The sequence below is a fragment of the Eublepharis macularius genome, chromosome 9 (genome assembly GCF_028583425.1).
Source record: "Eublepharis macularius isolate TG4126 chromosome 9, MPM_Emac_v1.0, whole genome shotgun sequence".
Lineage (NCBI taxonomy): Eukaryota > Metazoa > Chordata > Lepidosauria > Squamata > Eublepharidae > Eublepharis > Eublepharis macularius.
This window is the reverse complement of record NC_072798.1, coordinates 44,250,863-44,264,724: the sequence shown is the minus strand read 5'-3', so window position 1 is coordinate 44,264,724 and position 13,862 is coordinate 44,250,863. Positions and strand designations below refer to the sequence as shown.

The window sequence follows — 13,862 nt, the reverse complement described above, 5'->3', positions numbered from 1 at the left end:
CTAGATAATTTATGCTAACCAGTTGTTCTCATGTATGAACCACTGTTTCCACTGGAAACAAATGGTCATATCAGGGTTAGTAATCATTCTACCCTTACATATCACACCAATGCTTTACTTTAGAGCCCCTTTTGATTTCTGTCTGTCTGCTTGTGTGCCTGTCTAAATAAGTATTCCTTAATATACTTGAATAAGCCAAATGGTTTGTGCTGCAATACTAAAAATAAGCTCAATGTACCTACTTGCAAGACCTGAATATGGATTTTTCCAAATATCAATACATCATAACAATTTACTGTATACCAGCTTAACAGCATCCTTGGAAAATTCTAGAAAAATAATAATTTCTGTAGAAAAGCCTCACAATTCATTTAAATAACTTCTTCAAATTAAGATATAAATTACCTTCATAACAACTTGCTGAGGTTCTATATTGGTGTAACTCAACTGAATTAAGTGGAATCTATGCAGAGATTCCAGTATACATGAGAAAATAAAGTTTTGCTTAATTAAAGTAGAGAATAAATGGAAAATATTTCATAGACTTACTCATCCCCATAGAAATCCAAGACAATTTTCTTTCAGTGAGTGATCTGAAGTAAGGTTTAATGAGATCCTCTACAGTCACAGCCGCTAAAGCATTGATGCTAGAGGACACTGTACTAAAGAAGACAAAATTTTCTTCATTTAAAATATTTATATCATGCTTTTCCATACAAATATCTGCGAGGAAGCTGACAACATAATAAATATCACTGTCCTCATAAAACCAGTAAGACATCACACAAACAGAAACAGATGCATAAACAGGATAACAATAACAGAAACTGAAACAACAGATTAATATTAGGATAATGATATTTAGTAGTTCAATCCTATACCCTACCTAAAACTATCCTAAACAAAGCTACACTTTTTTAAGCTCACTGAGTGACAGTGCAGTCCTACACAGAGTTATTCCATGAAATAAATCAGCAAAGACTAGAATAACTCAGCAGAGGATTGCTGTGTTAAAAAGATAGTAGCATCACCATCATAACTGTTCTTACATACTAGTCTTCTAGAGAGATTAGTGCTCCACTCAGAGCAGCAAACAAAGTCAGGGCTATTAGTATAATCCCAACAATACAGGTGAGAAGCTGGGGCTGGGAGGAGTAGCTGTTGAGCTCATGACAGTAGTAGGATTTGAACCAGCAGAGTGCTGATTTACAGTCCAACTACTTAACCACTATGCTACAGCATCTTTCTGGACATAGCAGCTGTCATCATAAAAACAGTGGCTGCATATAAATCAGGAAAGCTTATTAAACTCCTTATTGAAGTATGAAGTGCATTTCTTAAATGGCTTGAGAAAATAAATGTCTCCACCAAAAAAACTCTGCAAATTTGGTAATGGGCAAGCCTCTGTAGGTAAGGAGTTCCACAACCTGTGTGCCCCTACAGAAAATGCTCTATCTCTGGAGTTCACCCAACCTAGACTTTGACAGTGGAGTAAACACAGAGTAGGGTATCTAATGGGTAGGCAGGTCCCCAAATATGTCGACTATAGCATATTAAAATACATTTAACATCGTAAAAATATAGTCAATGTAATATTTGTTTATTTATGTAATTTATAATCTGCCTTTCTCACTGAGACTCAAGGCAGATTACATGCCGTGAGATTAGTACAGACAATATCAAGGACATTTCAATAAACAATGCAATAGGGTATATAAATGCACATTTGCAAAGACATAACATCAGCAAAAATCCAATACATGTAGAAGAAATGCTGAAACAGAATGTAAGCAATTCTAAGACTGACATATTAAACAACATAGAACTACCCAGGAGGATCATACTTAAAGCAACACATAGTACATAAGACAACAGAGAGTACATGGTAGTGAAGTCTATGGTCCCTGTCTCTTTAGAGAGGCATTTCTTTGAGATCACCTTCTTACAGTACATCCCTCCTAGGTGAGTAGAAAGCCCTCTTGAATAATTCAGTTTTGCATCGCTCGTAGAAAGCTAGGAGAGTGGAAGCTTTCCTGACCTCTTCTAGTAGGCCATTTTCATAGGGTAGGGGCCACCACAGAGAATGCATGTATAGGTGCAGCTATTGATTTTGCCCATATGCAGGGTGGTACCCGCAGGAGAACCTGTTCAGATGAGCAAAGCTGCCATTGAGGAACATAGGGAGAGAGGTGGTTCCGAAGGTATGCTGGACGAAGTCCATGAAGAACTTTGTATGTGATAGCCAATACCTTGAATTGAGCCCAACAACTGATCGGTAGCCACTGGAGTGACTGCAGAATGGGAGTAATATTCAAGCTCCTGCTTGCCCCTGATAATAACCAAGCTATAGCATATTGTACCAACTGGAGTCTCCAAGTTTACTTAGATGGGACACCTATATATAGTGTATTACAGTAGCAAGTCTTGATGTTACCATAGCATGGCTCCAGGTGGCCAGGTCAGCCATGTTGAGGTAGGAACTGGAAGCCATCTTCTAGGCAAAAGTGAGGTTGCAGAAAGCATTTTTTGCAGCTACCTTAACTTGCTTTTATAGCAGTAGCTCTGGATCCAGTATAACCCCTAGGCTTTAAGTGAGTCTGCAAGGGGCAGACAAACTCCATCAAGAGTGGGGAGCGTAATGCCCTTCAAGATCTCTGCCTTCCCACTGAGCATCACTTCCATTTTGTCTGGATTCAATTTCAATTTGTTCACTTTCAGCCATTTGACCACAGCTGTTAGGCAGTAGCCCAAGATTTCTACTGCATCCAGCAGGAACTTGGATAGTGAGATATAGATTTGGGTGTCATCTGCATATTGATGGCATCCCACTCCATAACTCAACATGAGTTCTCCTAAAGGCTTTACATACCTGCGTAGACTAGCATTTCACTAGAGTATTATTAACAAGCATAATGAATGTAATATTACAATAATCTATAATCTATAAACTATAAACTATAATCTACAAACAGAACAAAAATGCGCTCAAAATAAAAAAGTGCCCTTAACTCATATTCCCATTTATTAAAATTTGTCCTTGTTACTAAAATTAGTCCGTATCAATTACTTTATTCATCTACTGTTTAATGTTATTAAAGTTGTTGTTGTAATTTTCCTCCATTATTAACATTTTTTCCTTTTCAGTGGATTCAAAATTAAATTACCTTAAAGTTCCGCTGTAAGCACTAGCCACAAAAAGCCCTGGCATGCCTTGGAAATTTTGTAGAATATCCTGTACCAGATATGGCATGAGCTGAAACATTCCAATATTAGTACACATTAGCATTTTTTTTCTTATTTCTGTAGTTTTTGTCATCTTTAGTCTTTACAATTTCTCTATATTTAAATAAATATATGTTTGTGACAATCAATATATTTAATTCTCAACATGGCCAAATCTGCAGATACTTAAATCTCTGGTTTGGGGCCATGTTGACAGAAGAGAGATTTTTCTTTAGACCTGGGAGGAAAACTAGAAATCTTTTAAAAAAAGGGTTTTTTAAAAAAAAAATTTGCATAATCAACAGTCTTGTAGGATCTAGAGGAGTTAGCCGTGTTAGTCTGTAGTAGCAAAATAGTAAAGAGTCCCGTAGCACCTTTAAGACTAACCAACTTTATTGTAGCATAAGCTTCCGAGAATCCCAGTTCTCTTCGTCAGATGCATGACGAAGCATCTGATGAAGGGAACTGGGGTTCTTGAAAGCTTATGCCACAATAAAGGTGCTACTGGACTCTTTACTATAGTCTCATAGGAGCCTCCTTCTTCTTCCAACTTGCCGTTGAGAAGGCCTCAAGAAAGCATGCCGCCAGCCGGGCAAAGCTCCAGTGCCCCCAATGCTGAGGTGGTAGCACTAGACAGAGATGGCTGGGCAAGCAGGAGGGGGAGCCTATGCCACCCTCATCCTCCCCCTTGCTGCTGATGAAACTGTCACTGAGGCAGCAGCAATGAAGGCAGGTGGATAGCTGAGAAGGAGAGGAAGCCTCTGCCGCCCCCTGCTCCCTCTGCCAAAACTGTTGTTGAGTTTGGTGGTGGGATGGTGGGACAGGCAAGCCAAATCTCCTTTTGCTGTTACCTCAGAGGATGGCTGAGGAGGAGGAGGAGCTTCCACCCACCCCCCATGTCTCCCTTTTGCCACTACTGCAATGTAAGACAGACAACTGGGTTGCTAGGCATGTGAGTAGCAGGAGAAGTGGCTGGGCAGCCAAAATAGTAGAGGGGAGAATGGCCAGGCAGGCACAGCAGAAGGAAGGGGGTGGGGTGAGCAAGACAGCCAACCTCCTCATGAGTCTCACTGGTAGGGGGACAGAAAGAAAGAGAGGGAGGGAGGGTGACAGAGAAGGGCCTGAGGGGTAGATAAAGAAAGAGGGAAAGGAAGAGTGACAGAGAAGGCCTGGATGGAAGACAGAAAGAGGGAAGAGATGAGGGATAGGGGAAGAAGGAAAGGCAGGGGGAATGGGATGTGTTCTCCCTGCAAGTTCCTTGCAGGTCCCTACTTGTAATCTTACAAATATGAAAGAAAAGGCCTTTTAAATATGTTTTCCTGGGCTCAGTACATTCAAGTTATGAAATTTACATCAGAATCTGAAGCTCATTCATTTCTTGAATTGGAAACACAGTGCAAGGGCATTTTGCTTGAGCAAAGGTGGGGTATCCATCAAGTCCTATTTCTAACTTTGTCCCTCTGTGGCATGCCAACACTAAGAGTAGTTTGGAGGGAGTCATGGGGGCTGCATCAAAAAGAGGAGACAGCAAAGATGTTTCATAAGCTGAACTTCTCTTGCAATTCTCTGGATTCAAATCACTTTCATTTATTTTCTAAGTCCAGTTCACATATTATGTCCAGTGGAGGAAGGAGAGACACAAGAGATTCCAGGCAATTATGCCCAGCATTGATTAGCCAGGTGGCTCACATGTGGCTTTCTGCAACCTGCCCCCATTTAGCCAGCTATATGACTGGGGGCAGGGCATCAGACCTAATGGCCAGGTTCCAGTTTGGTGCATATTGGAAAAGAAGGGAGTTGATGGCAGCCTGCAAACCTTAATTGTTCTTTCCAAAAAGTATTCTTGCAATTGTGTCATTAACATCCACATCCATGTACTTAACCATCACTGCTCAGTGTTGAATTTAAAACTGCAATCCACATTTATTTTATATGCATTTGAAATGTTTAATACTAAACCTGGTCCGGTGCTGACACACATTTTGCTGTCCATGGGTCACAGTCCTTATAAATGGAGTACATTCCTAACCCACATAGCACCGCACATGCAAGAATTGCCCAAAGCCCCAAAAGGTTTATATACAGCGATCTGTAAAGAAATAACAACAAAGGATGAACTGTTTCAAATTGGAAAAGTATGGGGGGAAATCACAGTGTTGATTAATTATACAATTATGTTTATACTATACCTGTATTCATTTCCTTTTGGCAGCCAAAAGAAAGAAAATTATAGGTAAGAACATGTTTGCTTCTTTGGCTAAAAAGCAGCCTAAAACTTCTAGCACTTGTGTGTGTGTTTACGCAAGGATTTTAAAAGTCATTTGTCTATCTGTTCAGCTCTTAGGATATCACAAAATGTTCACAAACATTAAGTATCTCAGCACTGAAAGTACTATCCAACTTTTCACTGAACAATCACTGCCCACATATTCTGAAACCATGGCTGGAAAGCTTCGGTACACTGCATTCTAAGGAGCTGCCTCTTCTCTTCTGTTCTTTTTTGTCACTCTTTGCCTTCACACAAAATTTGTTTGACCTTTCAGCACCAGGCTAATTTTTTTCATTTACTCAGGCATTTAATGTTAGTGGTCTCAAACTCCTCTTGGAGTTTTCCCTGTATTTTGTTGCCAGTTTTCTTTTAATCAATAGTCATTTTAAGCATGCTACGCTTTTATGCTACGTTTAATGTTTTAGTAATGTTTAGTTTTAGCGTGAGGTATGGAGGATGCTGGTTTTGTGTTACTGTTTTATGCATTGTTGCTTTTATTTTTGAAACGTCAGGCAAAATCTTTTGGAGAATACACTATAGAAATATAACAATAACTGTGCATTTGCTATTCTAAAAAGTTATCCACATCTGCCAGAAGATATTGGGTTGGAGTTCTTCTTCCTCTAAGTGAGGCGCCTTAATTAAAGAGGACTTTGCATGGAGCCTAAGCTTCTATCAGCACTGCAAGAATTTGGGTGACTTTGGTTAAATATGTTGATGGAAGTCCAATTTATATACTTTTATTTGCCAATGGAAACCCACAGTAGCATACAACACTGGACTCCTCTCCTCCATTTTATCCATTTTAGGGTGAGGTTAGACTGAGAGCGACTGGCCCAAGATCACCCAGCAAGTTTACATTGCAAAGTGGGGATTCGACCAGGATCTCTCAAATTCTAGTCCAACATTCTCAAGTCAAGCCTTTTGTTATATTTTTAATCTCTCTGTGTGTATTTTTTTAATTTGTGGCTGCATATGGTGCAAATGTAAACTATATCCATACATTTAAAAATTAAAAGACACTAAAAACAAACACCAGAAAGTCACCAGATTTTCACAATTTCTGGTATGATTGAAGACATTCCTCCTGACATATACTCATTTCAATTTCTGTTCTTCTGATACTTTGTATTAATGAAATCCAAAAACAAAAGTCATGTGAAACTCTTTTAAATGAATAACATTATGTTTACTTTTGGTTTTTACTTCGGACCAATGTGGCTACCTGCTACCTCTGAATGTTGTCTTCTGCTGACTGCTATACCAGTCTCTAACCATTTTGACCCCTTAGCTGATGATGCCAGTACTGGTAATATGCCAGGTGAGGCGAAGGAGAGGGGAGAGCTTACCACTCACCTGTTGCAGGGGTCATGTAATGAGGCAGATGCAAACGATTCTGAAAACACTCTTGCTGACCTAACTGAGCTAACAGCCAAAACAGTGGCACTCATTCTTGATAAACTAGAGAAGATTGGAAAACAGCTTGATTTTCTATTGCTGAGGTTTCCTGGGCTGCACAAGGAGACCCAGGGCCACTCTGGTGCAAATGAAACTCCTTATGGCAGGATACTACAATCTGCCCCCTCTGCTACGGTAAGAAAGAATGATGAGCCCCAAACTGTTCAATTACAATCACAGCAGATAGCTCAGCACTTAGTTCTACAACCAACTAAGATTTGTCTTTCGGTCTGTCGGTATAGAGGGACGACCCCAAGGTGGGACTCTGTGAGGAAGGCCACAGACCACCTGAGGAATGTACTCAGTAGAAATTGCCGCTCAATTGACCTCTCCTCGGTAGAAGTCCTTAATAACATGGCTCAAACACAAAGAGTCATTCTTTCCTTCAAGAGCTCTAGACTGACAATGAAGATTCTATCTCAAAAATCTGGCTTAAGGCAAAAGGGGATCTTTCCGACAAGAGTATTTGTGAATACAGTTGTATCCCCCCTGATTAAGGACCAGCCTAACCTGAAAGACTGCTCACGTACTGAGAACCAGTGTGAAAACCTGACAACAGAACCCAGACAACAAGACCTAACAACCTGTGAAGATTCTACAGAGCAAGAGCCGAGACTTGTCACCAGTGTAACTAACAATGCCCTACCCGTACTAGACATAATGCCTCCTTTATTCACCCCTCTGGATAATACCGCATTGGATGAGGAAGTTCTGGAATCCTTTAAGGCCCTGCCTTTAGACGAGCAAAGGATGGTCACAGATAGACTGGAAGCCGTGAGAACTAAATTTTTAAAGAATATGCTGGACAATTCTGGTCCCTCTATCAGTTCAATGGCAGGAGTGGAAGCACCATCAGCACCATCAGCGAACGCCGAGTGTACTGGGATTCAAGTCCAAGCAGTTGTCCACCGACTTAAGCCTTCCAGATTCCTCTCTTCAACTGTGCAAAGGGAGGGCGGGGCTTCTAGCTCTGTCTCCAGGCACAGAGAACTCTTCCCGGTTGGCTGGCTCTATCAGTAATGGATGTGTTATTCTTGATGAAGACAATTCTTTAGATCAACTTGTTGAGATGGACTGACGCCCAGAGAGACCTTCACCCATGTCAACTAAATTTGTCTCTTGGAATATAGCAGGATGGAGGAATAAGGCCAAAGACCAGGACTTCATAGAATATCTTGAAACCTTTGATATTGTCCTTCTCCAGGAGACTTGGGCCCAAACTCCTTTATTTCTTGAGGGATTTAGATCCTACTCCCTTCCAGCATCTAGGACTAGTAGTAGTGGACACCCTCATGCAGGCCTAACCATCCTTGTCTCCTCTAGTCTTGATTTAAACTCTACTAATCTCCCAGGCTGCCCTCCTACTGTTCAAGCCATTATGATAAATTGTGGAAGTTCTCCTTTAATAATACTAAATATTTATATTCCACCTTCCTCTGATAGATCTATTCTGTCCTCCTATTGGAGCAGTCTGGCTGCCTATCTTGAACAGCTAGAACAAGAATTCCCCTGTGTAGAAATAATCTTAGCTGGAGATTTTAATGCAAGAGTTGGTAATAATATTCCATCTCTTTTTAGTAATTTGGGTCTTGATCAGGATGCCTTGTTGTTTTTATTTACTCCCTCAATGAGATGCTGTAAGTACACTTTGTCAAATCCAGCAGGCTTGAAGCTAGCAGAGTTTTGCATCCAATTCTGCAAAATCTGGCTGAATGGTCTGACAGGTTTTGACAAATCATATGAGTACACATATATTTCTACAAGGGGCTGCAGTGTTATTGACTATATTTTAGTCTCCCCTTCTTTTAGGTCACATGTCTCTGGCTTTACAGTTGGAGATCAGATTCTTAGTGATCATTTACCCCTGATTTGTGTCTGACATTAAGGGGAATTCCTCATCGGCTCTGACTCAGGATGTGGAATTTCTGTCTAGGATTCCACGATCTCTGGATCTTGGACATAAGACTCTGGAGGTACTGAAATCAAACATTAGTTTAGATCTTAAATCTGCATTAATAAATTCTTCTGATTCCTTAGAGGTGACACAAATCTATGGGAACTTATTAAATTTCATTACAGAATCCTTAAAACAGGATTCCAGAAGGGCTGTACCAAAGCAAGTAGCGAGTTCTCAGACGGTCGTATGGTTTGATGGGGAATGCAGGAATATAAAAGCCCATCTACGTACTATTTACCGTAATTTTCGTGATTCTGCAGCTACCTGCTTGCCAGTGGAGTATCAGATAACTAAAAATCATTTACACCAGGTTACAAGGATTAAGAGGCTGACCTGATTAACAAACAATGGGAACAACTCTTATGCACCATTACCCTGAATGATTCCAGGCAATTCTGGGCTATAATCAATGGTGCTATTTGCTCTGTGATCCCTTATATATCATCCATTTCCCCCGATACATGGTTTCAGTATTTTTCGAACCTATTCTGTGAAGATCCCCCTAATGGAATGCAACTGGTTTATTCTCCCCTGGATGGTCTCCCAGAGTGGCCTCCTGTCACTCCGGAGGAAATAACAACTCTTATAGATCAGCTCAAATCAGGTAAAGCTCCTGGTCCAGATGCGATAATCCCAGAGGTGCTGAAAGCTGATCCAGAGTGGTGGGCCCCTCTGCTTGCTTCTCTCTTCACTATGGTAAATAAGACTGGCCAGATGCCAGATGCCTGGACCAATGCGATTATTGTCCCCATTTATAAGAAGAGTTGTCATCTTAACCCCTCTAACTTTAGACCAATCAGCCTTCTATCCGTTATTGGGAAACTATACGCTAAATTCTTGCAAATTAAGCTCAGCACTTGGATGTCATCTAGTAAAATATTAGGCCCAGAACAGGTGGGGTTTTGCCAGGGGAAGTCAGCTTTGGATAATTGTTTAGTCCTCGCTGATTTGATTAATAAATACACGAGCAGGAAAAGATCTAAACTGTATATTGCCTTTCTGGACCTTAAGGGAGACTTTGACTCTGTCTCAAGAGAACTTCTCTGGGCAAAGCTCGAGGGGATGTCACTAGATAAGAGGTTATTATCTCTTATCAAAAGACTTTACTCAGCAACGCCTTGCCAGGTCAGATGTTCTTCCCTTGGGAGACTCTCACCCAGGATTCTTATTAAGAAGGGGGTTAAGCAGGAGTGCATTTTAGCCCCCCATTTGTTTAATCTTTTTTTAAATGATCTTGCCCCTTTTTTGTCACAGGTTGATGGTCACAGTCCTTGACTTGGCTCCGTTTCTATCCCTTTGTTATTATATGCGGATGATGCGGTTCTTCTGTCTTCTTCCCGTGTTGGATTGAATCGTTTATTGAACCGTTGCCTTGAATACTGTGTGACCAACAGATTGGAGTTAAACTATGAAAAATCTAAGGTGTTGGTTCTCCCCAATTCCCGGAAACTGCATAACTGGATTGTCAATGGCAATAGACTTGAACAAGTTAAGCACTTTAAATACCTGGGTGTCGATTTCCAATCTAATGCTTTGTGGACCTTCCACCATAGGATGGCTATCAATACAGCCAAAGTTAATGCTGCAGCAATATCCCACTTTTATTTTTCTGATCAAGGTAACCAATATGTGCCTGCTGCTCTTAAAGCCTTCAATGCTAAAATTGGAGCTCAGTTATTATATGGGGCCCCACTTTGGACGGATGCTATTGACAACTTAGTTGAACGTGTTCAATCTAACTTTCTGCATAAGATCATGGGGGTTCCTATGTGTGTTCCATATGCTGCCTTATGCTTAGAGTGCAGTCAAAATTTGTTGGCCACCAAGGCATGGCTTCACACTATTAAATATTGGTTGAAACTCCATTTTAATTCTGATCTCCCCAGTTACAATTGGGGAGTTCTGATCTCCCCAATTTACGCAGAGCCTTTTCTCTGGCCAGATTTAATGTTCTTCCTTCAGCCATTTTATCTGCTTCTTTGCATGTGTATGCTTCCGGCTCACGTGATGGTGTCATTTCTGGGAGTGAAATCATCATGCAGCATCAAAGTGAGCCCCCAGGTCAAAGGGGGCCCTTGTCCCAGCCGGCATGGGCTGTTCTGGCCACAACCGTGGCCTGCTCTCATCTGATGCACAGGGGCCATGGCAGTGAGAGCGGGCAGTGGCAGTGGCGGGCCGCAGCAGTGGGCGCAGGGGGGGAAAGGGTGGGATTGGGGGATCCCCCACCCCGGGTGGGGGAATGGCAACACTAATGCAGGAACACCATGTACAAGTAAAGTAGACACAAAACTGCAAACTACTACTATTTATTCATGGATCAAATATTGATATATATTTGCTTTCATCATGGTTCACAGGATAGCATGGATGGATACTATTACATTCCCATGTACCTACAATGTCAAGAATGCAATTCAAAATGAAAATGTCTTCTAAAGAATGGGTTTTTGGAAAAGATCAGTAAAGAACAATGAACAGACTTACAGTTTTGCTTGAAATCTGGTTTTGCAGGCAATGTATCGCTGAACTTGAGACTGATTTACTCCATATACACCAAGCCAGGTGAAAGTCCCACCTATGATAATTGTCCAGAATGTGTGCCTTTGCAAAGGATTTGGATCAAAACTAAATGGAAAAAAACAATTCTGTGTGGTAGGTTAGACTGAGAGACAATAACAGCCCTATGATCACAGCAGACTTTACGGCAGAGTGGTTTCACCATTCCCAATCTGGCACACTAACCACTCCTCAGTAGCATCCAGGCTTCATTACTAGAATACATTATGGGACTGCTTTTGAAATTTTTTCAGAAACTTCATCAGATTCGGAATACAGCAGGCATCTTGCTAACCATACTTAACACAATGAGCATATATCAACTGTACTTCACAAGCTTTCTGTTTGTTTTTGAGTATAATGCAAAGTGGTAGTTTTGACCTATAAACATTAAATGTCTGAGACCAGGGTAGCTGAAATATCTTCCCTCATTCAAACCTGCTTTCTAGCTGAGAATTCCTTTTCCGTGTGTTCCTTCCAACTTTGGAAGTTAGATGTATAGGATCCTTTCCAGAGCGAGGACCCTTTCTGTGGTTGTGCCCTATCCATAGAACTCACTCCCTAGACAGGTTTGCCTGTTTTTGTTAACTTACAGACATCAGGCAAAGGCTACCCTGTTTGCTGGAGCCTTTGGTGCTTAGTAGTTTTTGTTAATTATTATAGCTGTTACAACTGTTCTGGTTGTACCAGAACAACAGTAACAGAATGTTGTATGTCAGTTGTATGTCAGTTTTGTTCTGCCTCCTCTATACTAATTAATAGCAATTGTTTTCAACTGCTATAAATTATTGGTTAATTTGTTAGTGAAATTTGTTATAGTCTTTATTAATGATGCTTTTTTAGTGATTTTATAAACTTCCCATGATTGGTGGAAGGGAGGAGTAGAAATAATAGTGGTGGTAAATGGTGGTAGAAAGTGCCATCAAGTCATAGCCAATTTATGGCAACCACGTAGGGTTTTCATGGCAAGACACAAACAAAGGTGGTGTATCATTGCCCACCTCTGCATAATAACCCTGGACTTCCTTGGTGGTCTCCCATCCAAATATTAACCAGGGTTGACACTGCTTAGCTACCATGATCTGACAAAATTAGCCAGAGAGCTACTCTGAGCAGGCCCAGCGTGTCCATGGAGGTGGTGCCGGCAGCTGCCTCGAGCACTGAACTCTAGAGGAGGCACTGTGCTGGCCCCCAACACCCCCCCAACCCAGAAGCGGGCCGCTTCCCCGCTTGCCTCTCTGCCCCTTCATCGCTGCCACCTGCCTCGGCTCAGCTCCTGGCAAGCCGGGCACCCAGGTGACACAGCAGCAAGCAGGGAAGCGGGCCGCCTCCCTGCCCCTTCATCACTGCCACCTGCCTCAGGTGAGAGGGACTTCACAAGTGATGTCATTGCGCAGGGCTGGAGTGTGCACGCACAAAGCTCACGCATACGGGGCAAGGGGCGCAAGTAGGTATCTTGCCTCAGGTGCCAGAAACCCTGGCGCTGGCCCTGACTCTGAGAGGAACTATCAGAGCCAGCCAATGTCAGCTAGCAAAAGGGTTTACAAAGCACAGATAACCAAAGAGTTGCAACAAACCCAGCCACATCCTAAGGCGGCACCAACTGAAACTCACTCAAGCAACTATATCTAAGCACACTCACATGATACTTTGCTTTTGCTACTGATTTAAATCCAAACTTAACTTTGCCTAAAGTAGATTGTAGGTAAGGATGCCTGTAACTTGATACAATACAATACAATACAATACAATATTCATTAGCATTTTAGAAACAAGAAGCTCTATATTGTAATTTTAGTACAAATTCATAATTCAGACTTATGCTGTTACTAAACAATGCCATAATATGTGATAGTTCAAGTGCTTTCCTTAATTATGTTTATAGTGTTGCTATTGTTTAATGTTAAAATTTTTATAAGCATTTAAAAGAAAAAGTTAAAAATGCAATACAATTTTGTACTATTTTAAGAATAAATAAATATGTTAAGCTAGGATTTTACCACTATGTAAATCTAGGATTGTGACTAGAAATGGGCATGAACAGCAATACAAACGTAAAAAAAGCATGAACAGCCCAATCAGCTGTTCACGAACAAGCTGTTTGTGAGGCCCCATTCTAAAGGAACAGGTGGTCGTTGCAAACCTCGTTCATTGCTGTTCGTGGAGCCAGACAATCTGGCACCTGCAATCAATTACCTTGGCAACCAGAGGCAGGGACTGCCTGAACTCTGTCTGAACTCCTGCTGTTGCCCTGGAAATCCCAATCTAAACCCAATTTAGCTTGATAGGTAGGTCTTCCTTTCAAGTGTGGAGCTCCAAATTTGTTACAAGGAAGCAAAGAGCAGGGGGGAGGGGGGCTCCCAGCTCTGGTTTTGCAGGCAGTGAGGGAGAGACAGTTGC

The 13,862-nt window shown here is 41.4% G+C and overlaps 1 protein-coding gene across 1 annotated transcript in view; it reads right to left on the bottom strand.

Annotated features, from left to right (window-relative positions):
• Nucleotides 1-13,862, bottom strand: part of SLC5A8 (solute carrier family 5 member 8) — a 47,222-nt gene that overhangs the window by 18,243 nt on the left and 15,117 nt on the right. The window contains exons 6-9 of the mRNA XM_054989019.1: nucleotides 11,391-11,531; nucleotides 5,182-5,311; nucleotides 3,165-3,253; nucleotides 550-662 (exon numbers count right to left, since the gene is read on the bottom strand). Of these exons, the coding sequence (XP_054844994.1) occupies nucleotides 550-662; nucleotides 3,165-3,253; nucleotides 5,182-5,311; nucleotides 11,391-11,531 (473 nt within the window). The remainder of the gene's footprint in view (nucleotides 1-549; nucleotides 663-3,164; nucleotides 3,254-5,181; nucleotides 5,312-11,390; nucleotides 11,532-13,862) is intronic.